The sequence below is a fragment of the Muscardinus avellanarius genome (genome assembly GCF_963383645.1).
Source record: "Muscardinus avellanarius genome assembly, chromosome: 6".
NCBI classification, from domain to species: domain Eukaryota; kingdom Metazoa; phylum Chordata; class Mammalia; order Rodentia; family Gliridae; genus Muscardinus; species Muscardinus avellanarius.
In genome coordinates this window covers 94326900-94354661 of record NC_137791.1, presented here as the reverse complement: position 1 = coordinate 94354661, position 27762 = coordinate 94326900, and the positions used below count along the sequence as shown (strand labels likewise).

General features: G+C 38.6%; 1 protein-coding gene across 1 annotated transcript; it reads right to left on the bottom strand.

Annotated features, from left to right (window-relative positions):
* Positions 1-590: 590 nt before the first annotated feature.
* PDCL2 (phosducin like 2) lies at positions 591-20757 on the bottom strand (the record flags this gene model as incomplete). Its single annotated transcript, XM_080697067.1, has 5 exons — positions 20643-20757; positions 19249-19339; positions 12205-12348; positions 8229-8437; positions 591-745 (listed from the first exon to the last, which is right to left on the bottom strand). Exons 1-5 carry the CDS (start codon positions 20671-20673, stop codon positions 591-593), a joined length of 630 nt encoding a protein of 209 aa, XP_080553193.1. The 5' UTR covers positions 20674-20757.
* Positions 20758-27762: the final 7005 nt, after the last annotated feature.

The window sequence follows — 27762 nt, the reverse complement described above, 5'->3', positions numbered from 1 at the left end:
AATCATTTCAAAGAAAAATCATGCCAGGTGTTGTGGCATATGCCTAAAATCCTAGTACTTAGGACGCTGAGACAGGAGGATTGCAGGTTTGTGACCAGCCTCAGCTACTGCCTCTACAACTTAATGAGACCCTATTCCAAAATAAAATATAAGAAAGTAGGACTGGAGATGTAGCTCAGAGGCAGCAAGCCCCTGAGTTCAATCCCTAGTACCACAAAAAAAAAAAGGAAAAATTGCATGGCCACTAAGAATTTTTACTCAAGACTCCTAAATAATAGATTGTAAAACAAAACATGTTGCCTTAAATGAAATTTCTTGGTTCTCTTTCATTATTTTCTTTCATAGGTCTCTTTGAAAGTCAGTAGGCAACACAGAGGACTTGTCATCTTTGTGTTTTTGTCCAACATAGTTCAGAAAAAGAATACGCCAAAGAAAAATAATTGCTAGTAGAAATCCTAGGGATTTTGTTAGAGGTGATGAATATTCTGAAATACTGGAAGAAATAAATCTACAAATTTTCTATCTCTGATTATAAAGGGAGTAGTAAAGAAAACATTCAGTATGCATACATTTAAAGCTATTTATTATTTCTACTTGGCATCATTATCACTATTGGCACTGTCACTATCATCATAAACAGAAGCGTTTCTAATTGAAGATACCATCATATCTGCAATGGCTTTTTTGGGGTTTTCTTCCAAATCAGTCTGTATTGCTCCAACTTCTGCTAGCTTCCATTCAAGTTCTGCAATAAATAACCCATTATTAAAACTAATGGATAATGGATAAAAATCTTAGAAAATGAAAAGAATTTCTCACATATATGAAGTAAAATTAATTCTGAGAAAATTAAGGTGGAGATGAAGATATATTTAAAACTGAATGAGAACCAGCTATGGTGGTGTACACCTGTAATAACAGAACTTGGCAGACTGAGACAAGAGGATTGCAAGTCCAAAGCCAGCCTTGGAAATTTAGCAAGGCTCTCAGCAACCTAGTAAGACCCAGTTTCCAAATCAATAAAGTCAGGCTGGGGTGTAGCTTGGAGATAGAATGCCTCTGGATTCAATCCCCGATGCCAGGAAATTAAAAATAAAAATAAATGTCAGGCATGGTGGTGCACACTTGTAATCCCAGTGCTTGGGAGGCTGAGACAGGAGGATTACATAGGTTCAAAGCCAGCCTCAGCTACTTAGTGAGGCTCTCAGCAACTCAGTGAGACCCTGTTTCCAAATAAAGTATAAAATAGGTCTGGGAGTATAGCCCAGATGTAGTAAAGGCCCTGGGTTCCACCCCCAGTACCACGAAAAGATAAATAAATAAAAAATAAATAAAAATAAATGACAATAGAGCCAGGCATAGTGGCGCACGCTTGTAATCCCAGCATTCGGGAGGCTGAAACCAGAGGGGAGGCTGAAACCAGAGGATTGCAGTTCGTGGACAGCCTCAGCTACTTAGGCCCTCTGCAACTCATTGAGACCCAGTTTCAAAATAAAGACTAAAAAATAGGGCAGGGGATGTAGCTCGGAGGTTGAATGCCCCTGGGTTCCATCCCCAGACCTGCAAAAAAAAAAATAAATAAATAAATAAAAATAATAATAATAAAAATAAATAAATAAATAAATGACAATAAAAGTATTATAATATCAGAATACACATTGAATGCAGCAGTTATACTTAATATGTTTAAATATTTGTTTAAAAAGGACTGAAAATAAATGTCTTAAAAGTTTAAATTGGGAAGTAGGAAAAGTAAATGAAGTAAACTCAAGGAAAGCAGAAAGAGGAATAAAATGAAAATACATTAGCAAAAGTAGAAAAGCAAAAACAATAGGATGACTGGCAAAATCAAAAGCTAGTTCTTTAAGCAGACTTTTACACACTTCAAGCAAAAATGATCATAAGAAACCAAGTAACAAAGAATTGACAAGGACACAACCAATGATATGATACCATTTCTTAGCCATCTGATTGACAAAAAAAAAAAAACAAACAACTCTAACAATACCAAGATCTGATGAAGATGTAAGTAAATGAAAACTCTATATAAAGATTAAAGCTCTTTGAGATTTTAACGTGGCATGGGACTTCCATGAAAAAATATATGCCAACACATCTGAAAATTTTAATATGAATTTCAAGGAAAGTGAAAATTACCAAAATAGGTCCAAGAAATAAAGCTTGAATATACCAACAACCAAAAATAGTTAAGTTGATATAAAAAAATCTCCTAACTGCAAATTAAGTATGAACTTAATTACTAAGTGTTGTATAGATAAACAGAACATTTATGAGGAAGATTGCAAATATATTTTAAAACCAAAAGACCAGCAGGGAGTGGTGGCGCACGCTGTAATCCCTGTGCTTGGGAGGCAGAGACAGGAGGATTGCGCAAGTTCGAAGCCAGCCTCACTGGTTTAAGAGACCCCATTTCCAAATAAAATATAAAGTATGTCTGGGAGTGTAGCCCGGAGGTAGAAAGCCCCTGGGGTTCCATCCCCAGTACCACCAAAAAAAAAAAAACCAAAATAAATGACAAGATAATTCTCATTCACGAGTGGCAACACTCACTGATATTAAGATGCCACTTCTCTAATAACGTATAAATATAATTCTAATAAATATTTTACAGGACTTTTTCACAGAACTTGGCTAATTCCAAGTTACATGAAATTCTGGAAACAACTTGCTAGAGGTAATCAGATTATTATAAATCTATAGTAATTACACAGTGCTATACTAATCCAGGGATAGATAGATCGGTAGAACACAGTAGACTTCAGAAACTTAGCATTTTCAAACTTTTAAAAATGATGCAGGAAGGGTAGGAATGGTGGCATACACTTGTAATCCCAGTATTTGGGAGGCTGAGACAAGAAGGATCACAGATATAAAGCCAGCCTCAGCAACTTAGGCCCTCTGCAACTTAGGGAGGCTCTGTTTCCAAATAGAAAATAAAATAAGACTGAGTGTGTAGCCTGGTTGTAGAAGGCCTCTGGGTTCCATCCCCAGTAAATCAGTAAATTCATTCTCATTCATTCTCTCTCTCTCTCTCTCTCTCTCTCTCTCTCTCTCTCTCTCTCTCTCTCCTCTCCCTCTCCCTCTCCCTCTCCCTGTCTCCCTCCCTCCTTCCTCCTTCTCTCCTCTTTCTCTTTCTCCCTCCTCCTCCTCCTTCTTCTTCTTTTCTCTATCTCTCTCCCCTCTCTCTCTCTCCCTCCCTCCCTCTCTCTCCAGAAAACATTAAAAACCAGTAGAGAAAAAACCTTATGCCCATTATGAAGGCTATTATAAAAATAAATAACAAGTGTTGACAAGAATATAGAAAAATTGGAAATCTTAAGAATTGTTGGGTAGTATAAAACGGTTCAGCCACTATAGAAAAGAGGACAGTTCCTAAAGAAGTTAAAATCAAATTATGTGATCCAGAAATTCCATTTCTGGGCATATTCTGAAAAGAATAAAGACAGGGACTCCAACAGATATTTATACACTCACGTAACAATAAAAGATGCTCATCTTCAGGTGAGTATATAAACAAAATTTGTTAATTTAGAGTTTAAGTTCTACAAGATTTAAACCTGGAGATTGGCTGCAAAATAATATGAATATACTTAGCCCTACTGAGTTTTATACTTAAAAATGGCTAAAATGATAAATTTTGTTATATGTATTTTGCCACAATTTTTAAAAAATTCAAAAACATCTGTGGGAAATAAAATTTGGTGAATGGGGTTAAGACAACTCTATTTTCTTACAGAAAAATTAGATGCATGTCTTATATTTAAGGAATTCATTATATTTAAGGAATATTTAAGACATAGGTTGAAAAAAAACTTTAAAACTATTAAAGTAGCCAGGCATGGTGACCTATGCCTTTATTCCCTGTATTTGGGAGGCTGAAACAAGAGGATTCTCAGGTTCAAGGACAGCCCCCGCAACTTAGTGAGCCCTTGTTTCAAAATAAAAAATAAGATAGGGCTTGGAGTATAGCTCAGAGGTAGAAGAGGTAGAACACCCCTGGATACAATCTCCAGTACCACACATGCGCGCGCGCGCATACACACACACACACACACACACACACACACAGGATAAGGGAATATCTGCTTTAAAATATTAAAGGTGGGAGTTAAAGGAACACACAAAGGGTACAAAACAAAAATATTAAGAATTTTGACTATGGCAATATAACTTTTGTCTAATAATCAAAATTAAACTGGGCAGCCAGGCATGGTGGCGCACGCTTGTAATCCCCGCACTTGGGAGGCAGAGACAGGATTGTGCTGGTTCGAAACCAGCCCCACTGGCTTAAGAGACCCTGTTTCCAAAATTAAAGTATAAAATAGGTCTGGGAGTGTAGCCTGGAGGTAGACAGGCTTCCAGGAACCTCCATACCACCAAAAAAAAAAAAAATTAAACTGGGCATAGTGGTGCATGACTATAGTCTCAGCTATTTGGGAGGCAAAGATAGGAGGATCACTTGAGCCCAGGAGGCTGGAGAATGCCTTGGCAACAGCCAGTCCCCATTTCAAAAAAGAAGAAATTGTAAACCCAGGTTGGGGATGTAGCTCAATGGTAGATTTGCCTAACATTCAAGATGCTCATCACATCACACATATATATGTAGGCATATAATACTATAAATCAATGAAACAACACAAATGAAAAATTAGAAAAGCACGTGAACAGGAGAGGAAACCACATGACCAATATATACCAGAAAAATTCTTAATCTCACTAGGAATGCAAATTTTAATAATGACAAGATACTATTTTATATCCATCAGCTTGACCAAAACAACAACAACAAAAGTCTAATAATACTAAGACCTGGTGAGGATTTGGGCAAATGGGACTCTCATACATGACTGGTGGGAGGATGCTATCATATGAAGAGCAATTTGTCTACTAGTGAAATTGGAAATGTACAAGCCTATGATCCCACACTTCCTGAAATATCCTTGAGAACTTCTCAAAAGTGGGCACAAGCCGGGCGTGATGGCACACGCTTGTAATCCCCGCGCTTGGGAGATGAGACAGGAGGATCTCGCAGGTCCGAAGCCAGCCGCGCTGGCGAAAGAGACCCTGTTTCAAAAATATAAAATAGGTCTGGGAGTGTAGCCCGGAGGTAGAAGGGCTTCCAAGAACCCCAGTACCACCAAAAAAAAAAAACAAAAAAAAAACAAAAAAAAAACCATCACCAACAACAAAAACAAACAAACAAACAAAAAAGTGGGCACAAGAAGAAATACAGCAAAATTATTTGTTATTTGTAATGGGAAAACTGGAAACAACTCACAATTCTATCAGTAGGCGAGTGACACAGAGTGAGGTATTATTTGGTGATAGATGCTAAATAGGGCTTAAAATGATTGAATCAGACATATTAAGCCAGGAGATCTTGAAAATTATTGTTGAATTTTTTACAAATTGAGTTACAGGGTGATACTATAATATAGTACCATTTACCAAACAGTTTTAAATTTATAATACATTCATATGTATAGGATATATAGGAATTAAAAGTATAAAATATATAGGAATATATAGAAATTAATATATAGAATATATATAGGAATATATAGAATTAATTCCTATATATGGATATATAGGAATTAAAAGTATAAAAACACGGACTAGAGCCGGGAATGGTGGCGCACGCTTGTAATCACCGCGCTTGGGAGGCGAGACAGGAGGATCGCACAGGTTCGAAGCCAGCCTCAGCTACTTAGTGAGGCTCTCAGCAACTTAGTGAGACCCTGTTTCCAAATAAAGTATAAAATAGTCCTCTGGGAGTATAGCCTGGAGGTAGAAAGCCCCTGGGTTCCACCCCCAGTACCACACACAAAAAAATGGACTATATAGTTCCTAAAAAAAATTAAAAACAGAATTGCCAGATGCTCTGCAATCAGACTTCTGAGTATATTCCCAGAATACTGAAAAAGGAACGTAAGCAGATTTGTACAACCATGTTCATAGCATTATTCATTATAGCCCAAAATGTAGAAACAACCTAAATCTCCTCAGCAGAGGAATGGATATACAAAATGTAGGACATTATTCAGACTTAAAAGAGGTTGAGGCCAGGCATGGTGGCACATACCTGTAATCTCAGTACTTGGGAGGCTAAGATAGGAGGATCGCAGGTTCAAAGCCAGCCTCAGCAGTTTAGTGAGCCTCTCAGCAAAGTAATGAGGCCCTCAGCAACTTAGCAAGACCCTGTTTCCAAATAAAAAATAAAATAGGTCTGGGGGTATAGTTCAGAGGTAGAATGTCCTTGCATTCAAACACCGGCACCACACACACAAAAAAAGAGGGTTGGGGATGTAGCTTGATGATAGAGCATTTGCCTAGTGTATGCAAAGTCCTGGGTTGGAACACCAGCATATAAAACAAGAAAAACAGACTTAAAAGGAAGGAAATTCTAATACTTGCTCTAGCATGAATGAACCTTGAGGACATTATACTAAGTGACCTAAGTCACAGAAGGACAAAATGCACCATGATTCTACTTATAAGAAATATCTGGAGTAGAGAGATTCATAGAAACAAAGTAGATCAGTGGTTCCCAGGGGCTAGAGGGAGAACAGAATGAGGACTTACTGTTTACGGGGTACAGAGGTGCCCCTTAGGAAGTAAAAATCATTAAAAGGTAAAAATAAAAGGCCCTATGTTGTGTGCTATCTAAATAAAAAAGGAAATGTGATCCCTGCACTTGTTAAAAAGATGAGACTCAAAGGGAATTTATTAATCAACAAAAATCAGGATATCATTCAAGTGAAAAATAAGTGATAAAAAGAATATATGCAAAGCCAGGCATGGTGGCGCATGCTTGTAATCCCCGCATTTGGGAGGCTTGTAATCCCCGTATTTGGGAGGCTGAGACTGGAGGATCACAGTTTGTGGACAGCCTCAGCTACTTAGTGAGGCCCTTTGCAACTCAGACCCTGTTTCAAAATAAAGAATAAAAAATAGGGCTGGGGGTGTAGCTCGGAGGTAGAATATCCTTGGATTCCATCTCTAGTACTGCAAAACACACACACACACACACACACACACACAGCCAGACATGGTGTGTGTACATGCTTATAATCCCTGCTTGTAATCCTAGGACTTGGGAGGCTGAGACAGGAGGATTGTGGTTTGTGGCCAGCCTCAGCTACTTAGTGAGGCTTTCTGCAACTTCATGATATCCTGTTTTAAAAATAAAGAATAAGGCCAGGCGTGGTGGCGCACGTTTTTAATACCCGAGCTTGGGAGGCGGAGACAGGAGGATCGCACAGGTTCGAAACCAGCTGCGCTGGCTTAGGAGACCCTGTTTCCAAATAAAATAAAATATAAAAAATAGGTCTGGGAGTGTACCTCGTAGGTAGAAGGGCTTCTAGCAACCCCAGTACCACCAAAAATTAAAAAATAAAGAATAAAAATAGGGTTCTGGGTATAGCTCAGAGGTAGAATGCCCCTGGGTTCAATCCCAGTAGTACAAAAAAAGAAAAAAAAAAAAAAGAATATATGCTATAGGAAACCAGGGAGGAAGAGAAAGAGATTACTAATTAGTCTTGGATTTCACAGTGGGATAAGTGGAAATGAGACCCACAGGAATCGGGTTTACACAGGGAGAATGAAGGAGGGTAGGGAATTGAGATACAAGGACAGAGTGCCAAACAAAGCCTGATGACACCTACGAGCAGCTCTGACCAGCGGTAGTGTCTGAAGACCAGCCTTGCTAGGGAAGACACTAGAAAGCCTGACAAACACAACTGGAGAGGTACAACGAGATTCTGAAGGAGAAGATTCTGAGTTTTTAAGCTATTTTAGGCAGGAAACCATTAAGGATTTTAAGCAAAAGTGTGTTTTGATAAGAGTATTACTGTAGGAAATTAATCTGGAGGAACTCAAAAGGGGACTAGAAGCAATGGGGAAAATAATTGTGTTTTAAGAAAATAAATGTTAGCCGGGCGTGGTGGCATACACTTGTAATCCCCGCGTTTGGAAGGCGGAGACAGGAGGATTGCACAGGTTCAAAGCCAGCCGTGCTGGCTGAAGAGACCCTGTTTCCAAATAAAAATACAAAAAAAAAAAATAGGTCTGGGAGTGTAGCCCAGAAGTAGAAGGGTTTCCAGGAACCCCAGTACCACAAAAAAAGAGAAATGTTTATGATACTTGGTAATCTATGTAACTTTTTACCCGTTATTGTTATAAACAAACTTTAAAAATAACATCATTACCTTGTACCTTGAGATTTGTCCCTCCACATTCTATAATTCCAATGAATTTGCCTTCTATCTGGCCATTTTTATATACAAAAATTGTTGGTAAACAATTGTCATGGTAGTGTTGAATACAGCTATTCACAATGGCTTTAACAAATTTAGTTTCTGGAAACTTTCTTGCTAGAAGACTAAGATGCTGGTTAACTAGCAAACACATCGGGATGCTAAAAGAGAGAAACAGTATACACAATGTATTTTAAAACACACTATACACTTTTATTACATGGTATAATAAAATAAGTAAAATATCTCCATGACAAAAAATGTCTTTCAATAGTTTTTTACATAAAACCATATCCTTATCTTGTTACCTTTAGCATAGATGATCTGTATGTAAAGTCCTTTGATTTTTATTAAAAAACACCATTATCATCTGCGAGTGAAGTAGCTACCATGGAGTCTGATGCCTAACATAGGCAAATTACATTCAACTCGGTATCAATTTATTTCAAGCTAGTCTCTAGTTGGTAGGCACAAGAAAAAAGTAGGACACCTCTAGGGAATCTGACACCTTTGGCAATTCTGAATTGAAATAAAGGTGTACCAATAAAGTTATCTTGTCACAATGAGTTTATTTCCACATAATGAGATTGTCACATCTAAGATTCCTTGTCTCCGACTAGCTTAACTTTTGGGGAAAAAAAAGTTACTGGAGTTTGAACCCAGGGCCTGGAGATTATACTACTTAAAGCCACCAAAATGCCATGGCACCATTTCTATACCTCTGTTCAAACTACATATTTCATCTAGCCTGTGCATTTATCCTACTTTCTCCAATCCTAGAGGATCATTGTTTGCGGACAGCCTCAGCTACTTAGTGAGGCCCCTTGCAACTGAGTGAGGCTGTTTCAAAATAAAGAATAAAAAATAGGGCTAGGGGTATAGCTCGGCGGTAGAATGCCCCTGGGTTCCATCTGAAGAAGCCTTTTCCATTGAGGCCAAAACCAAGAATTACTTATCCTAAAGAACTTTCTATACTTCCCAACTGGTAGACCTTAACTATTCCTGTCTTCGGTGACTTGATTCTGAATAGACTTCAATAATATCACCTAAAAGACTTTATTATATTTGTCTCCCTCTACTTTATTGAAATTTATGTAATGGCAAAAATAGATGCTTTATCTTTGCATCCCAGCATCAATGAAATTCTTAATTCTAGGTGATGTTATATATCAGTTTTTGAAGCTAGGGAAGCTAAGAAAGACAAGATTTTAAAGGTGCAAAGTATGCACTTGGGGATAGGAATAATATAAACATCCCAAATTCAAATATGGGCACATGTATAAAATGGGATAAAAGCTGAAACAGTGACTATAAGCTGAGTTACTGGACTTACTGGCCCAAGTGAATTAGTTTCCATTAAGGTACCTCAAGCAGGCTTGGCCTTTATTTGGATAAAAATGAGCCCAATTTATTGGTGAAGAGCTATTAAAATTATAGGACTTAGGAACCTAGTTTAAACACTCTCACCTCCTATAAAATTTATAGAAGGTAATTTGAAACATGAATTTAACAGTTATATTTTATAATATGAAAAAGTTATGACCAAATCCATTGTTAAAAATTAGACTTTTCTGAGCTAGAGGTATAGCTCAGTGGAAGAGTGCTCACCTAGCACTCCAACATCACAAAACGAAAATTCCAACATCACAAAACGAAAATTAGACTTTCTAAAGAATATTATGACACAAATAGCCATTTTTAGTAAGTTTTATAAACTAAGGTTATTAAAGATTCTTAAAATATATATGTTATATTCCAACATATGAATGTTTGTCTTGTTTTTGCTATCCTAGGGATCAAACCCCAGAATCTCACATAAGCTAGACAGGTGTTCTACTACTGAACAACACTCCTATCCCCAAATGTATTTTCTTTTGTGTGCGTGGTACTAGATAATTGAACACAGGGGCATTCTACCTCTGAGCTAACTCCAGCCCTTTTTATTTTTTGTTTTTGAAACAGGATCTCATATTGCTGAGGCTTTCCTCAAACCTGTGATCCTATCTCAGTCTCCTAAGTACTAGGTTTGTGCAGGAATACAATAATATGCCTAGCTAAATGTACTTTTTCTTTTCTTTCTCCCTCCCTCCCTTCCTCCCTTCCTTCCTTCCTTTCTTCCTTCCTTTCTTCCTTCCTCCTCTTCTCTCCCCACCCCGTGTGTGTGTGTGTGTGTGTGTGTGTGTGTGTGTGTGTGTGTGTGTGTGTGTTACTGAGTGTTGAACTTCAAGCTACACCTCCAGCCCTTGTTTTATTTTGTTTTGAAATAGAGTCCTGCTAGGTTGCTGAGAGTCTAACTAGGTTGCTGAGGCTGGCTTCAAATGTGTGATCCTCTTATCTCAGCCTCCTAAATATTAAGATTACAGACGTGCGCCACCATGCCCAACTTAAATGTATTTTCTTAATGTCAAGAAAACAAATATTTTAAGTAGCCATCTTAGATCAGCACACACACAAAAAAGCTTATGAGGTCATAAAACTTAAAGTACTATAAAACCATATCCCTAATCTTTGAGACTATCAAAGCATATGACAATTAAAGCAGATCAAAACACACACAACCTCATCATTCGTTTTTGAAAAATATTTGTCAAAATTGGTAAACTATCTAGAAATAGCTATTGAATTAAATACCTTTATTACCATGGTATGGTCATTCAGAAGGAACAGATATTTTGCTAATCATAAAGGGTCAGAAAAAACTTTTGGTGTACAACTTTAGTATATAATGTTTACTATAGATTCTAGTTTTGTGGTCACCAGTGTCCACATCCATCCTCCACAGTATGTTCCCCTAGAAGTTCAAAGTCTCTTTCTTTTTGTCTCATCACTTTTTTACATATTTATTTTTGCTTTGTTAAGATGTATATAAACCCAAGTTCTCAGCATCCCTTTGACTTACTCCCTGAGTTCTCTGCTTAAACACTCTGTTTTTCTCTGGTTAATCTGTCTTTTGCCAGTCTACTTTGTAGGTGCCTGCACATGCCTAACTCAGGGAGAGGAATAAAGAATTTTTCTTGCTCTCCAATACCTTATGTTTTGAAGATGCATATTGAAGTACTTAAAGAATAAATTGTCGCTGGTACAATTACTTTGAAATGGTTCTGCGAGTGCAAACACACACAGAAACTGATATAAATATAGTAAAATATCCACTGTTGAATCTTTGTGATGGGTATTCAGGGTGCTTATTTTACCATTCTCCCTACTTTTCTGTCAATAGAAATTTTCCACCGCAGTTAAAATAGTTTTTAACTACTGGAGTGTTAGTTTTTCTAAAAAGAGTAGCAAGTTGTTTAAATTAGAAATGAAAACACTTTAAGCCGGGTGTGGTGGCACATGCTTGTAATCCCCACGCTTGGGAGGCTGAGACAGGAGGATCGCACAGGTTCGAAGCCAGCCTCAGCTGGCTTAAGAGACCCTGTTTTCAAATAAAATATAAAATAGGTCTGGGAGTGTAGCCTGGAGGTAGAACGCCCCTGGGGTTCCATCCCCAGTACCACCAAAAAAAAAAAAAAAAAGAAAGAAAGAAAATGAAAAATACTTTAAAATACCTACTTAGCTGGGCGTGGTGGCGCACACTTGTAATCCCTGCACTTGGGAGGCGGAGACAGGAGGATCGCGAAGGTTCGAAGCCAGCCGCACTGGCTTAAGAGACCCTGTTTCCAAAAATTAAAAAAAATAGGTCTGGGAATGTAGCCCGGAGGTAGAAGGGCTTCCAGGAATCCCAGTACCACCCAAAAAATAAATAAATAAATAAAATACCTAACTTAATCCCTGAAGCCAATGACTCTCTAGATGCATTTATGTATAATGTATACATGTTTCTTTTTCTTAAGTACTCTTGGCTATATGCATTATGGAACCTCAAAACCAGAAATGTCTTTTACACCATTAGTATATGAACATTCTGAAATGCCGTGGTAATTACCTTGATCTGTACAGATGCATTATAACCCACACATCTTTTTCTGCATTTGTGACTTCATTCACATACTGATTTCCAGCAATTTCTTTTAACTCCCCAAATTTTTGTTTCTTCTTAAGTGCTTTCCATTCCTGTAACCGCTTTTCTCTAATTGAAAAACAAAATTAAGTTACATATGAAAATGATGTCTCTCTTTTCTTTCTTTCTATTTATTTATTTATTTATTTATTTATTGCAGTGTTGAGGATTGAATTCAGGGCCTTGCAAATGTTAGGCAAGAATTCTACCATTGAACTACATCCCCGGCTAAAAACTGTCTTATTTTTAAGGTCATTCTTATATAGAGTAATAATTTAGGGCAATGAATATAATGCCCACACAGAGCAAACACTTTAAATGACAACAATTAATGATCTTATAAAGCCTGCTCTTCCTCCTCTTATGTGGGAATATGTGTTATCATGGGTATTGCAACTTATGAAAAGTTTGCTATTGATTTTTAATTTATTCTTTAAAATGAGGACATTGGGCTAACAAATTCTCATGTACAGGCTAAATAATTTATGAGAGAATATTTTAGTAATAATAATAGCTAACACTTAGTATGTTGTCAGATACTATTTTAAGCACATTACATTCACTGTCTTAATCCGTGCAAAACTTTATGAAGTCAGTACAATTGTTATCCTCATTTATTTAACACCTAACATGATAAGCTGCCTTCAGACCAAAGCCTTTGTGAACATTTATAATTGCTTATTCTAAACATAAATTTATTACAGGTAGAGAGGTAGCAAAGGAGTGATTAAGAACTTGGACTCTAAGGTCAAATTGAACTCAGCTTAAATGCCAGCTTTGGTACTTAAGTAACAGCATGAACTTGGGCAAATTATTTAATCTTTCTAAACTTCAGCTTTCCCAACTGCACATGGGAATAACACTACCTCCTACTCACATGGGATTACTGAGCATTAACTGAGATAACACAGATAAGTTTCTCTGCACGGTGTCTGGCACCCAGTGAGAATTCAATATATTTTACCTCCTCATTCATCCATAGAGAACAGTAGAACTTTGTTAAACAATTCTCAAAATTTATATACTTTGGTAATTAGTTGTCAAGTGCTTTGGTTCATGGAAACAAGCCCAAATGATTTCTGGCATGTTTTTGAGTTTCATAACATTTACTGATACCTTACACCTCTTAAGTTTCCTGGGGATACTTACTCCCTTTCTTTCTCTGTCTTAACTACATTTTCTTATTTTGAGTCTTGCTGATCCTCCAGAGAATGCCTGGCTAATTCCAAGAAAGAGCAAATGCCCCCCAGAGAGCAGTTCTTGAAATGCAAACCAGCCAGTCCAGAGGACATACTCTCAATCACCTTCTTTAATCAGGCTAAGCCACTGCCCAGGCTCAAATCATCCCCCTGCCCTAATCATCCCAACCAGACAGCTGGAGGTAACCCTACAGCTCACAGCCCACCCAAACCAGTCACACTAGCCAGTCCTAAGTCTGCTTACCTGACCGGTGTGGCCTTCCCACAGAAACTGTGATCAAGACTTATGCCCTGGCTTTCCCCCTTAAGCCTTCCTAAGCAATTCAGGTGTGTCCCTCTTCTTGTGAACTGTGAGTGATAAACTCTTCTTTCAATGGCAATTGTCCCCTGACCATACTTGAATAAAAATAAAATCCTGGGTACATTTTAAAATACTCTGGCATTATTTCACACATTAGAAACATGTCAGGTGAGCCGGGCGTGGTGGCGCACGCTTGTAATCCCCGCACCTGGGAGGCAGAGACAGGAGGACCGCGCAGGTTTGAAGCCGGCCTCTCTGGGTTAAGAGATCCTGTTTCCAAATAAAAATATAAAAAATAGGTGTCTGGGCATGTAGCCCGGAGGTAGGAGGGTTTCCAGAAACCCCAGTACCACCAAAAAAGAAAAAAGAAAAAAAGAGAAACATGTCAGGTGAAACCTCTTACTTTACATAAAAACTAATTCAAGCAAAATGAAGGTGAAAAGAGAATGCTAAGGATAAAATAATGCAATGCTATTTTCTGTTTTTTAAATCAAAGTCCTTCAATCTTTCCTCCACTGGCTGAGATATAACCTAGATTTACTCCAAAGATCTTTTGAAAGCTCTACTTTTTTGCACTATATATTTAGTTTCCCTCAACTTTATCGCACTGGCTTAATATGCAGAAATTTCAAAATGCCCTTGTTCTAGTGCCGGCACCATGCCCGACTCACTGCTGCAATGATCAACTGTGTCTCTTCCTCCTCCTCCTTCACCTCCTCCTCATGTTTCTTTGTTATTTCACTAGAATTGGGCAGGGGAGAAAGGTAAACACCTGGGCTAGTTTTGTCATCAGGAAGTCACATATTGTTCAATGGCCTGCATTTTTCATCTAACAGTCATATCAGTTGCAAGGACAGAAAGCCTTCTGGCTATTTTAAGCAGAAAGGAACTTAATCTGGGGAATTAAGGGCTTTGCAAACCCAATGCAAAGATGGAAGGAGTAGGCTCTAGGCTGGGCAACCAGAAATGACTCCCAGAGCAATACTGCAAAACTGGTCTACCAAGGCTTTCTTTGCTGAAATCCAAAAACTAGGGAATCCGGAATGGCCATTCCAATTTTTGGTCCTAATGTCAGATTAATATGAGACTCAGAAAGTCACAGTAACAACTGTTGCCACTGGAAACTTATTTCCCTAGCAACAATCTGAGGGTGAGAAACTGCTACCAGAATAATGGCTTCAAAACCATGATGCAAATTCTAGATTAGTACCACCTAAATGGATGCTTTGCATGCTACCATTTCTTTCCTCACTTAATTTAGTTCTTAATTCAAATATCCTGTGAATGTGCTCCGCCAAACCTAAATTATCCCTGTTGCAATAAAATTTGAGAAATGCAGTTTCAGGTTTCTGGCTTCTGTAATACTAGAACATACACTAAGAGAAAGAGTAACATATGACAAGAGATCCAATTTAGTGCATTTGCCACAAAAATATACTGCAGATATGTTCATAGCTACATATAGATTTTTCTTTATCTTTTTAACTCTAAGAACTTCTGAGTTGATCCACTTGTTATTTTATAGCTAATTACCTACATGATAGCATTTGTCTCTTCTTTCTTGAATATTATATTTTGTGTCTCTTTATCTTGTCCTGAGGCCTGGTCAGGACCTACCCCTATCACTACAGCTTCCTCTTCCTTAGCTCAAAGGAAGACCACACTTACCCGTGACATTTGCAGATAGATTAGGGTCAACGAGACTAGGTTCTCACACTTAAATGGCTTACTGACCCCCTTTCAAGAAAACAGACAAACAAATCAGTGTAGTACCCCCTTAGAAATCTGTTCTGTTTAGGTGAATAGACAGAAAGATACAGTGACAAATTTGCTGTGTGTGTGTGTGTGTGTGTGTGTGTGTGTGTGTGTGTGCGCGCGCTTGCATTATCAAGGATTGAACCCAGTGCCATTCTATCTCTGAGCCAAACTCTCCCAGCCCTATTTTTATTTATTATTTATTCATTTATTTTATTTATTTTTATTTATTATGTGTGTGTGTGTGTGTGTGTGTGTGTGTGTGGTACTGGGGTTCCTGGACGCCCTTCTACCTCCGGGATACACTCCCATGGGCTACACTCCCAGACCTATTTTTTTAACTTTTTTATGAGGAAACATGGTCTCTTGAGCCAGCGAGGCTGGCTCCGAACCAGCTCGATCCTCCTGTCTCCGCCTCCCAAGCGCGGGATTACAAGCGTGTGCCACCACACCTGGGTATTTTTTTTATTTTGAAACAGGGTCTCAGCCGGGTGTGCTGGTGCACGCTTGTAATCTCAGCATTTGGGAGGCTGAGACTGGAGGATCGTGGTTCAGCTACTTAGTGAGTCCCTCCACAACTTAGACCCTGTTTCAAAATTAATAATAATAATAATAATAATAATAACAACAACAACAACAACAACAAAACAGGGCAGGGGGTGTAGCTTGGAGGTCAAATGCAAATGCCCTTGGGTTCCATCCCCAGACCTGCGGGAAAGAAGAAAAGAAAAAGAAAAAAAAAAGAAACAGGGTCTCCCTGTCTCATTAAGTTGCCAAGACTAGTTGGTCTTGAACCTTGAGCCTCCTGTTTGTGATACAAGTACTGGGATTGTTTTATAGGTGTGTGCTACCACACCCAGCTCACATTTTCATTCTTTTATGTGTCTATATTTGGTTCCAGTGACCCTGGTGGGGAGGGTCAGTATCTCCTACTTTGGGAAACTACGACTGGATTATACTCAGTGGAACATGAGTGAAAGTGATATGTTCATTTCTATGCTCACCCCTAAAGTGTCCCATGTGATCTTTCACTTTTTAGCCCCGATTCATATGGATGGTTGAAGGGAAAGCAATCTCAGATGATGTAGTCGTAATGAAAAGGAGCCAGCCTGCAATGGTTGCCTGAAAAACATACTCAAGAGCATTACAGGATGTGGGTAAAAAAGTTGAGGAACCAGCCGGGCGTGATGATGCATGCTTGTAATCCCAGTATTTGGGAGGCTGAGACAGAAGGATCATGAAGATTTGAAGCCAGCCTCATCTACTTAGTGAGGCTTTCAGCAACTTAGTGAGACACCCTGTTTCCAAATAAAATATAAAATAGGTCTGGGAGTATAACCCAGAGGTAGAAGGTCCCTGGGTTCCACCCTCAGTACCACCAAAAAAAAAAAAAAAGTTGAGGAACCTTGCTACTATCTGATTCTAAAACATTTTTTATCACTCCAAAATAAACCCTGTATTCATTTACAGATTCTGTTTCTATTGCCTTTGTTACCACCTTTTGTTACTTTTGTATTGTTTCCTTCCATTAAGATGATGTTTTCAGAAGCCATCAATGTCATAGGCCACAGTGGCACTTCATTTTGTTTTATAGCCAAGTAATACTCCGTCGTACAGATATATCACTTTTGGTTATCTACACATCAGTCGGTGGATATCCATGTAGTATCTACTTTTAGCTATTATGAATAATTTTGCTAGAAACATTTTTATACCTGTTTTGTGTTTTCAGTTCTCTTGGGTATATACCTAGGAGTGGAATCGCTGGATTCTATAACAACTCTTTATTTAATCTTTTGAGTGTCTGCTAGAATGTTTTTTAGAGTGGCTGCACCATTTTGCATCCTCACTGGCAATGACTAGGGAATAGAATTCTTCCATATCCTTGCCAATATTTTTGTTATTGTCTGTATTTTATATTATAACCACTCTAATGGATATAAAGTAACATCTCATTGTGGTGTCAGCCATAACCTTTGGTAGTTAAGTGTGAGAAATGAATTGAATTGCACAATACTCAGTTGATATCTGGGACTGCTTTATATGGGGGGGGGGAATCCTACACACTGTATATAAGAAATGAGGTTAGCCTGTAACATCAGTACTTGGGAAGCTGAGACAGAAGGATCACAGGCTCGCAGGCACCCTCAGCAACTTAGTGAGACCCCGTTTCAAAATAAAAATAAAATAGGGCTGGGGTGTGGCTCAGAAGTAAAACACCCCTAGGTTCATGCCCTAGTCCCACAAGAAAGAAACAAAAAGACATCCTGTGAGTAAAAACACCCCAGAGGAAGTAATAAGTAACTAAGATGAAAATTAAACTATGCTAGAAAACTTCACAGATTTGAGCAAGAAAAAGAAAAAAATCAGTAAATTCGAACACACAGAAAAATCACAATTAAGTCTGAAAACAGAAAAAAAAGTGAAGGAAAGTAAACAGAGCCTAAAGGGCCTATGGAACTCTGTCAAGCCAATCACACACACACACACACACACACACACACACACACACACACCCCGGGGGGAATCCCCCACCACCCCCAAAAGATGGAAAGGTGCTAAAGGAATATTTGAAAAAATAATGACTGAAAACTTCCCAAATTTGATTAAAGACATTAAACTATAAGTCCAAGATATTCAACAAATTCCAAGTAGGATAAAATCAGAAAAAAGAAAAAATGTTCCAGATTCTTCAGGCCTTCTATAAGAGTGCTAGTCTTGTGAGGACAGAGCCTTCATGACCTAATTCCCTCAATGTTCTACCTTTTGTGTGTGTGTAGTACTGGGATTGAATTTAGGGGTGTTCTACATCTGAGCTACATACACCCTCAGCCCTATTTTATATTTTATTTTGAAACAGTTTCACTAAGTTGTGGAGGGCCTCACAAGGTTGGGGAGACTGGCCATGAAGCTAAATCCTCCTGTCTCAACCTCCTAAGTGTTGGAATTACAGGCATGTGCTACCACACCCATAAAGCCAGGTGTGGTGATGCATGTTTTAGTCGCAGTACTTGAGAGGCTGAGAGAGGAATATAACAGTTTGAGGCCAGGCTCAGCCACCTAGCAAGGCCCTTCACAAAATTAGTGAAACCCAGTTTCAAAATAAAAAACAAAATAGCCTGGAGTGGTGGCACACACTTGTAATCCCCAAGCTTGGGAGGCGGAGACAGGAGGATCGTGCAGGTTCAAAGCCAGCCGCACTGGCTTAAGAGACCCTGTTTCCAAAATAAAAAAAGTATAAAAATAGGTCTGGGAGTGTAGCCTGGAGGTAGAAGGGCTTCCAGGAACCCCAGTGCCACCAAAAAAACAAAACAAAACAAAAAAATATAAAACAAAATAGGGCTGGGGGTATAGCTCAGAGGTAGACTACTCCTGGGTTCACTCCCCTGTATCATACAATAAATTTATTTATTTATCACATAAAGACAAAATTCCTAGTTACATTCTTAAAATACTTCATTTAAAAATTCGTAAGTAGCCGGACGTGGTGGCGCACGCTTGTAATCCCCTGCTTGGGAGTCGGAGACAGGAGGATCGCGCTGGTTTGGAGCCAGCCTTGCTGACTTAAGAGACCCTGTTTCCAAATAAAAAATATAAAATAGGTCTGGGAGTGTAGCCCAGAGATAGAAGGGCTTCCAGGAACCCCAGTACCACCAAAAAAATAAAAAAATAAAAAAATAAAAATTCATAAGTAACCCAAATGAATCACTGTACCTGTATGTTTCAATAGCTTTCATATCTTCTTCATCAAAATCATCTTCAGCCTCTTTCAACTGTGCAAGAGTCATCTTTTCATATGGTTTAACTAAAATAAATTGTAGATAATCAAGTTGTTTAAAAGCTATTTTACTTTATAGTTAATGTCTAGAAAAAACCAGTATCTTAGATAAATGGAGATCAAGCACATCATTAAATAAACCTATAGCCATGAGACAGAAAATAGTTTACGTATTATAGAAACTATAACATTAAGGTTTTATTGCTCCCTCAAAGTTCACAGAACTGATACAGCACATGTAAAAGTAGATATGAAAGATCAATAAGACCCCATAAATGTAAATTTTATCCAAGTGCATGCAAGTCCTGACAAATAATACATACTACACCAGTATTGGGAATGACCTAGGAAGATTTGGGAAAGCTCTGATTATTAATATATTTCAAAAGAAAATAATTGGTATATTTCAAAAGAAAATAATTGGTATATTTCAAAAGAGTTGTGTCAAAATGGCGGCAGACATGGGTAAAGAAAGGACTTGATTTCTGCCTAAAACAGGCAGCTATTCCGATGTAAAGTAACCTAGCTCAAAGCAATTAACCAGTCAATAGAGAAGAGCTAGGACTTCTGCTTACTAAAGAGATCTACATGATGATCTAGAGAGGATAGGGTAGGGTTTGACCTTGCCCTTCAGGAAAGGAGACACCTCACCACACCTTGCTAGGGGAGGTACCTTACAGGATTAAGGGGAGGTACCTTACAGTGACATTCACTATGTCAGAGTCACGCAAACAAGACAGAGGTCATGGGTATAAAAAGTCTGGTCCACGTGTAAGCCCTTTGGTATACTCTTTCGAGTCATCCCCTCATGCCATTTTGGCATGAGGCTGTATTCTGTATTTCTGTCTTTTTAATAAACTTCTTTAAATCTTCAGCAACTGTCCAAGCTATGCATATTTATTCTTAGCTTAGGACAAGAATCCACGGTTTTTCTTCTGTTTGGGGTCGTTTTGGGTTTTGTTATGGGTTGGGGGAAAGTGTGTCTGGGACCCTAGCAGGGGTTCCCGGAGAACAGTTTCCACCACCATATTCTCCCAATCCGTAACACATACAATATCAAGTGATCATAATAGAAAGAAGAAGGATATGATGGGAGAACAAACCTCACTAGGTTTCATACCAGCGTATTTCAGCTCTGTTGTGAACTAGCATATGATTTTCAACATATAAATTAGCCATTCTAGATGCCAGTACCCTAATTTTGAATTTATGGGTAGTGTTTGTAAGAAATGACTTCTAAAACCGTTCTTCTTCTAGGTTCATGAAACACATTATTACTGTCTTAATTGTATTATTTCCTTCATCTAACCCATCAAATGCACAACTATACCCATTGCTTCTTTTTGTAAGCGTAAAACCATTTCTTCAATTTCATCTTTTGGTTCTTCTTTTGGAGGAAGAATGCCAAAATTTCTTAGAATTTCATTCCATTCGGTATCTTCATTTGGATCCTACACAAAAGGAAAAGGAAATCTACTGACATAGGTGTACATTTTAATGTGTTTTGTAAAATTTATGGATATGTAGCACTTCCAAGTAGGTAATTGTTAATGAACTCTATGGATAATTGGTTTTGAAGTATACACCAAAATGGCTTGCTTTTTCTCACATCTCAGCATTACTGGAATTGTATACTTTGATAAACAAGATGTATTCTCTCCTCGATGTTACACTGAGATGTTTAATAAAACATCAATTTAGAAGCCACGTGTGGTGGTGCATGCCTTTAATCCTAGCTACACAGGAGGTTGAGGCAGAAGGATCAGAAGTTCAAGGCCAGCCTAGGAATGTAGCTCAATCCCCAGTACTGAAAAATACTATTTTAAAACACACATATCAAATATTAAGGAAGTTAACTTAGAAGCCATAGAAAATTCACTAATGATATGGTTTGGTTTCTGTTCTACATAAGCATTTACCACCTTCAGGTGAACTTGCTTCTATTTTTAGCTATATAGATTCTTGGGACTCTCACCTATGGGTGAAATCTTAGAAGAGGCTAGGAGTCTTTCTACACCTTAACTTGTCTATCATTTTCTTCCTATACAACTTAGTCTTGCTTTCTTTGTTACTTACCCATTGATGTTTTATTTGCTGCTTTTCCAGAAGGTATCTACCATACACTACCTATTGTTTCTCTAGCCTGCTGTTCACGTTCTCTGATGTTTTCAGAGAATTAACTACCTGAGTGAATACTGTGTCAGACAAAGCCTAAGATGCCTTTGAATGATCTCCCTCTCTTTGTTTATGGACAGAAACCATGGCTTTTCTCTCATAAAGGAGAGATAGCAAGGATGAAAGAAGGTAACTTGTCTGGTTACAATAAGAGGTTAGCTTCTATCTGTGCTGGCTTTGATGCAGCAAGCTGCCATACTGTTTAGTGTCCTATGGAGAGAATCGTGTAGCAAGGAACAGTGGCCAAGAATAAGCTGAAATTCTCAGCTAGACAGCACCCCCCCCCCCAAACTAAATTCTACAGACTACTATGTCAGTGAACTTGGGAGTGGATTCTTCTTCTGTTGTATTTTAAATGAGACCCCAGCTTGGCTGTTACAATCAGCTATCAGCCTTAAGAGACTTGTAAAGATGATCTGTCTTTGGCTACATTCAAGATTTTGTGTATAGCTTACTGGAGTTATGCTATGATACATCAAGGTGTATATTTCTTTTCATTTGCCTGGGCCTTTTGAAGCTGTAGAGTGTTATCTTTTAATACTTTTGGAAAATTCACAGAAATTATCTCTTCAATTATTGCTTGACTTCTTTTTGGTATTCTTTCTATTTCTATTCTTTTGACCTGAAAAATCCATCCACTGGTATTTTTAATTTCATTCATTGCAGCTTTTGATTTTCAGAAGTCTTACTTGGCTGGTTTTTATTTCTTTTCTTTTTTTTTTTTTTTTGATGGTACTGGGGTTCCTGGAAGCCCTTCTACCTCTGGGCTACACTCCCAGACCTATTTTTACATTTTTATTTGGAAACAGGGTCTCCTAAGCCAGCGCACGTGCTAGCTTCGAACCTGCGCCGATCCTCCTGTCTCTGCTTCCCAAGCGCGGGGATTACAAGCATGCGCCACCACGCCTGGCTGGTTTTTATTTCTTATTTTTATTTTTTGGTACTTGGGATTGAACTCAGTGGCATTCTACTTCTGAGCTACATAGCCAGCCTTTTTTATTTTGAAACAAGGTCTCTCACTAAGTTACTGTGTGCTAGCTTCTAATCTGTGATTCTCCTGTCTCAGCCTCTTCGTACTGGTATTATAGACTTTTACTTCTCTACTTATAAAATACTTTTATTGTGGCAAAATGTAAATAAGATAAATTTTTACTATTTTAGCCGTTTTTATTTTTTAACATTTTTTATTGGTACACTGTAGTTTTACAACATAATGTGGATCATATTGACAATGGCATACATTCACACAGTACTTGGTAACTTCCTCTCCCCAATCCCCTTCCCCTCCCCCAAATAAGTGTCCAGGTTAACTATGCTACATTCATACTTACACACATACTTGAATGTAGCTCCTCCATTAATCAAATTCAGCCTTTTTCCTCTTCTACCCTTCCTTTCCAGCTTTGCTGAGGTTTCCCCTCCATTATCTGGAGTTCCTCTGGTACCCCTAATACTCCCTAGTTTGGGTATATTAAAGAAAACATATGTCCCTTCTCTTTCTGTGCCTGGCTGATCTCACTTAACATAATGTTATCCAGGTCTTTCCATCTTGTGAATGACAGTTTTTGTTCTTTATTGCCGAGTAGAATTCCGTTGTGGTGCATGTTTCCTACAATTTTTCTTTTTCTTTCTTTCTTTCTTCTTTTTTTTTTTTTTTTTTTTTTTTTTTTTTGGTGGTACTGGGGTTCCTGGAAGCCCTTCTACCTCCGAGCTACACTCGCAGACCTATTTTTACATTTTTATTTGGAAACAGGGTCTCCTAATCCAGCGCACGCGGCTGGCTTCGAACCTGCGTGGTCCTCCTGTCTCTGCCTCCCGAGCGCGGGGATTATAAGCGTGCATCATCACGCCTGGCTTATTTCCTACAATTTTTCAATCCATTCATTTGTTGATGGAGACCTAGGTTGGTCCCATATTTTGGCTATTACAAATTGTAATTAGACCAGAAGCTGTGCGTGGTGGCACACACACACACACACAGACCTGAGGATTGCAGTTTGCAGACAGCCTCAGCTACTTAGCGAGGCCATTCACAACTCAGTGAGACCCTGTTTCAACAATTAAAAACAACTAAAAAATAGGACTGGAGGTGTAGCTTAGAGATAGAATGCCCCTAGGTTCCATCCCCAGTACCGAGAAAAATAATAGTCATAAAATTAGACCAGAAACTGTGAAACTATTAGAGGAGGACATATAGGCACAGATAGTACCTTTCTTAACAAGACCTCCAAAGCACAAGAAATTAAAGCAAGCATTAACAAGACAACAAACTAAAAAGGTTCTGCTCATCAAAGGAAACCATCAAGAACCTAAAAGGAAAGCCTACAGAATGGGAGAAGATCTTTACCAGCCACCACTCTGATAGAGGGCTAATATCCAGAATATACAAAAAGCTCAAAAGATTCTACACTAGCAAAACAAATAACACAATCAAGAAATGGGCAACTGAATTGAATAGACATTTCACAAAAGAAGAAATACAAATGGCCAATAGATACATGAAAAGATGTTCAACATCACTAGCCATCAGGGAGATGCAGATCAAAACTACAGTGAGGTTCCATCTAACCCCACTCAGAGTGGCAAGCATACAAATGCTGGTGAGGATGTGGGAAAAGAGGAAGTCTTTTACACTGTTGGTGGGAGTGCAAACTAGTTCAGCCACTATGAAGATCTGTGTGGAGATTCCTTAGACAACTGGGAGTGGATCCACCATATGATTCAGCTATACCACTCCTGGGTATCCTTCCAAAGGGTTTGAAATCAGAGAACTACAGTAACATATGCATACTCGTGTTCATAGCAGCACAATTGGTAATAGCCAGTTTTAAATGTACAGTTCAGTGACATTAAGTACATTCACACTGTTTTACACCATTACCACTATCCATCTCAAGGTCCTCCAACTTTGTTCCTTTTCAAGATTGTTTTGGCTATCAGGATACCTTGAGATTCCATATAAATTTTAAGGTGGGTTTTTCTATTTCTGCAAAAAGAAATATAGCTGGGGTTGACAGGGTTTGCTTTGTATCTAGATTGTTTTGGTACTTTATATCCACAAACATGGGATATATTTCCACTTATTTATGTCTTCTTTAGTTTCTATCAGCTAAATTTTATGGCTTTCTATATACAAGTCTTTGGCCTCCTTAGTTAAGTTTATTCCTAAGATTTTTTGGATATGTATGTGGTATTGGGTATGGGACCCAGGGGCATTCTACCTCTGAGCTACGATGCAGCTCTATTTTATTTTTTTACTTTGAAACAGGGTCTCATTAAGTTGTAGAGGGCCTCACTAAATTGCTGAAGTGGTGATTCTCCTGTTTCAACCTCCCAAATTCTGGAATTACAGACATGCACCACCATACCCAGCTTATTTTTTTTTTTTTTATTATGAAACAAGGTCTTGCTAAGTTGTCAAAGCCGGCCTTGAACTCTGATACTCCTGTGTCAAGCCTCTCAGGTATTGAGGTCACAGGTGTCTATTGCTGTGCCAGGTTTTATTGCTAAGCTTTTAAAAAAGAACTGTCTGAAAAGAATTAGAATATAAACCGTAACTGATTCTACTCCCTATTCACTCTTCCACCCACTCCAAACTTGGCTTCTGCCTCTAATACTTTAAAATTGCTATGTCAGATTACTTACAAGCTGCATATTGCTAATTTCAATAGATATTCATTGTACTTGATCTTTTAAACAGAATTTGAGGTTTGTTAGTTTTTGCAGTACTGGGGATTGAACCGAGGGGACTATTTCTATTTTTTATTCTTTTTTTTTCTTTTTCTTTTTTGAGAAAGTGTCTTACTCAATTGGCCAGCCTGGCCTTGAACTTTGAATCCTCCTCCCTCAGCCTACAGTAGGCATGGCTTAGTTTTATCTTGTTAAAACACTCTTGAGTGCTTTAACAAGAAAACACACTTGTAATCCCAGCATTTGGAAGGCTGAGACAGGAAGATTGCTATTCATGGACAGCCTCAGCTACTTAGTGAGGCCCTTTGCAACTCAGTGAGACTCCTGTTTCAAAATAAAATTAAAAATAAGGCTGGGTGTATAGCTAGGAGGTAGAATGCCCCTGGGTTCCATCCCCAGTACTGCAAAAAAAATTTTTTTTAAACACTCTTGATATTCATGACTCTATATTTTTATGGATCTGTTCGATCTTCTCTGACTGCACTTCTTTACCTGGTCTAGGGGTTAGTTTCAATGGGACTTAATGTAACAGTCAATGCTCTAGACTCTGCTTTTCCTTTTACCTTTAGAAATCATTTATACAATTTTATCTGACAGAAAAAGGCACCATACTCTATTTCCTCAAATTATATTGGCATTTTATTTGTGTGTGTGGTACCTCTGAACCACACCCTCAGCCCTTTTTAAAATTATTATTCTTTATTTTGAAACAGAGTCTCAATAACTTGTGGAGGGCCTCACTAAGTAGCTGAGGCTGGCCGAAAACCTACGATCCTCCTGTCTAAGCCTCTCAAATACTGGGATTATAAGCATGTACCACCATGCCCAGCTATTATGTCATTCTATCTTGCCGTAGTTATATCTCTTATTCCTTTGCTCATAGTAAACTCTTTTGCAACAGATGCATATCTAAAACCTAAGTGCTGCATATAGATGCTAAATAAATCAGTGAGTAAGTAAATGAACAAGGAAAGGTTAATCAGCTGTTGCCTTCACTCTCAATTTCATTTCAGTTGAATTCTTGAAAAGCAGATGCAAATCAGGACAAATCTGCAATGTTTTATTGCACACCATATAAAATGTGCTTGCTAGGAATCTATTATTAACATGAAAGGAATATCCATTAAAATTATACATAATTTGGGTTCAAAATATCCTATAGAATTATCCGGTATATACAAGTACCAAAATTAAATATGTAAAATTTAAATATATAAATTCCAGTGGTTTTATTTTGGGGGACCAGGTGGAAAAAGCTGTTTCTATAAGTCAGAAAGTGGGAATTTTACTCTGTGAATAAAAGAATTAAAAGCAGCTGGGTGTAGTGGCACATGCTTGTAATCCCAGCATTCAGGAGGCTGAGACTTGAGGATCGTGGTTTGCCAATGGCCTTAGCTATCCCTAGTACCGCAACACACACACACACACACACACACACACACACACACACACACACACACGAATTAAAAGCAAAGAAAAGCACAGGCTTCTGGTTAATAAGCTTGAGATGGAAGATGAACCTTTTAAGGAATCACTGGAAGTCTAATAGATTGATTGATTGATTTTGCAACCAGGAAAACTCCAGATACAGCTAGTCTTTCTTAAGAAATGTGAAACTATGCCGGGCGTGGTGGCGCACGCTTGTAATCCCCGCGCTTGGGAGGCGGAGACAGGAGGATCGCGCAGGTTCGAAGCCAGCCGTGCGCTGGTTTAGGAGACCCTGTTTCCAAAATGAAAATGTAAAAATAGGTCTGGGAGTGTAGCCCCGAGGTAGAAGGGCTTCCAGGAACCCCAGTACCACCAAAAAAAAAAAAAAAAAAAGAAATGTGAAACTATTAGGCTTTCTATTCTGATTTTTTTCTTTAAGATAGTGGGAGAGATCTGGGCGTGGTAGCGCATGCTTGTAATCTCTGTACTTGGGAGATTGCAGGTTTGTGAGAGAGAATAGTTGAATTACAATTGAGCTAATATTGATATTCTTTTTTGTTGTTGTTCGTTTTTTCTTTTTTCTTTTTCTTTTTTCTTTTTTTCTTTTTTCTTTCTTTTTTTTTTTTTTTTTTTGCGGTATTGGCTACGAACTTGTGATCCTCCTGCCTTGGCCTCCGAGTAGGTGGTATTACAGGTGAACGACATGGCATCCTATGCTATTCTCCTTTTTAAATTGGAAATTGTGTGGCGGAGGGTTTCCAGGACTCATGTGTCAACGTCAGACAGCACTTAACAGTGACAAACCACAGTCTTGAATGTTAAAAAAATGAAATTCTCCTGGGGCTAGTTAAGGGTTTTCTCAAAGTTAGAGACACATGAAAAGCTTAGCACTTACCAAGAACAAAGTTTAGAACCCAACCTGGCGGGCCTCCCTCCCTCTTTAGGCCTCTCAAGCCTGCTCCAGAGCTGCCCGGGGTGCCCCATCCCTCACCTGCATGGTGTTGAGCTTTGCCTCCCTGATGCTGGCGTCACGGGTCACGGGTGTCACAGGTGAGGCACTGGCAGGGGCTGAGGCCTGAAGCCTCCTCCGGGAGGGAGCCTGGGCTTCAGGCCCTGCGGTTTCCAACGCCTGTGGGGGAGGGGGAGGGTATTCTTGC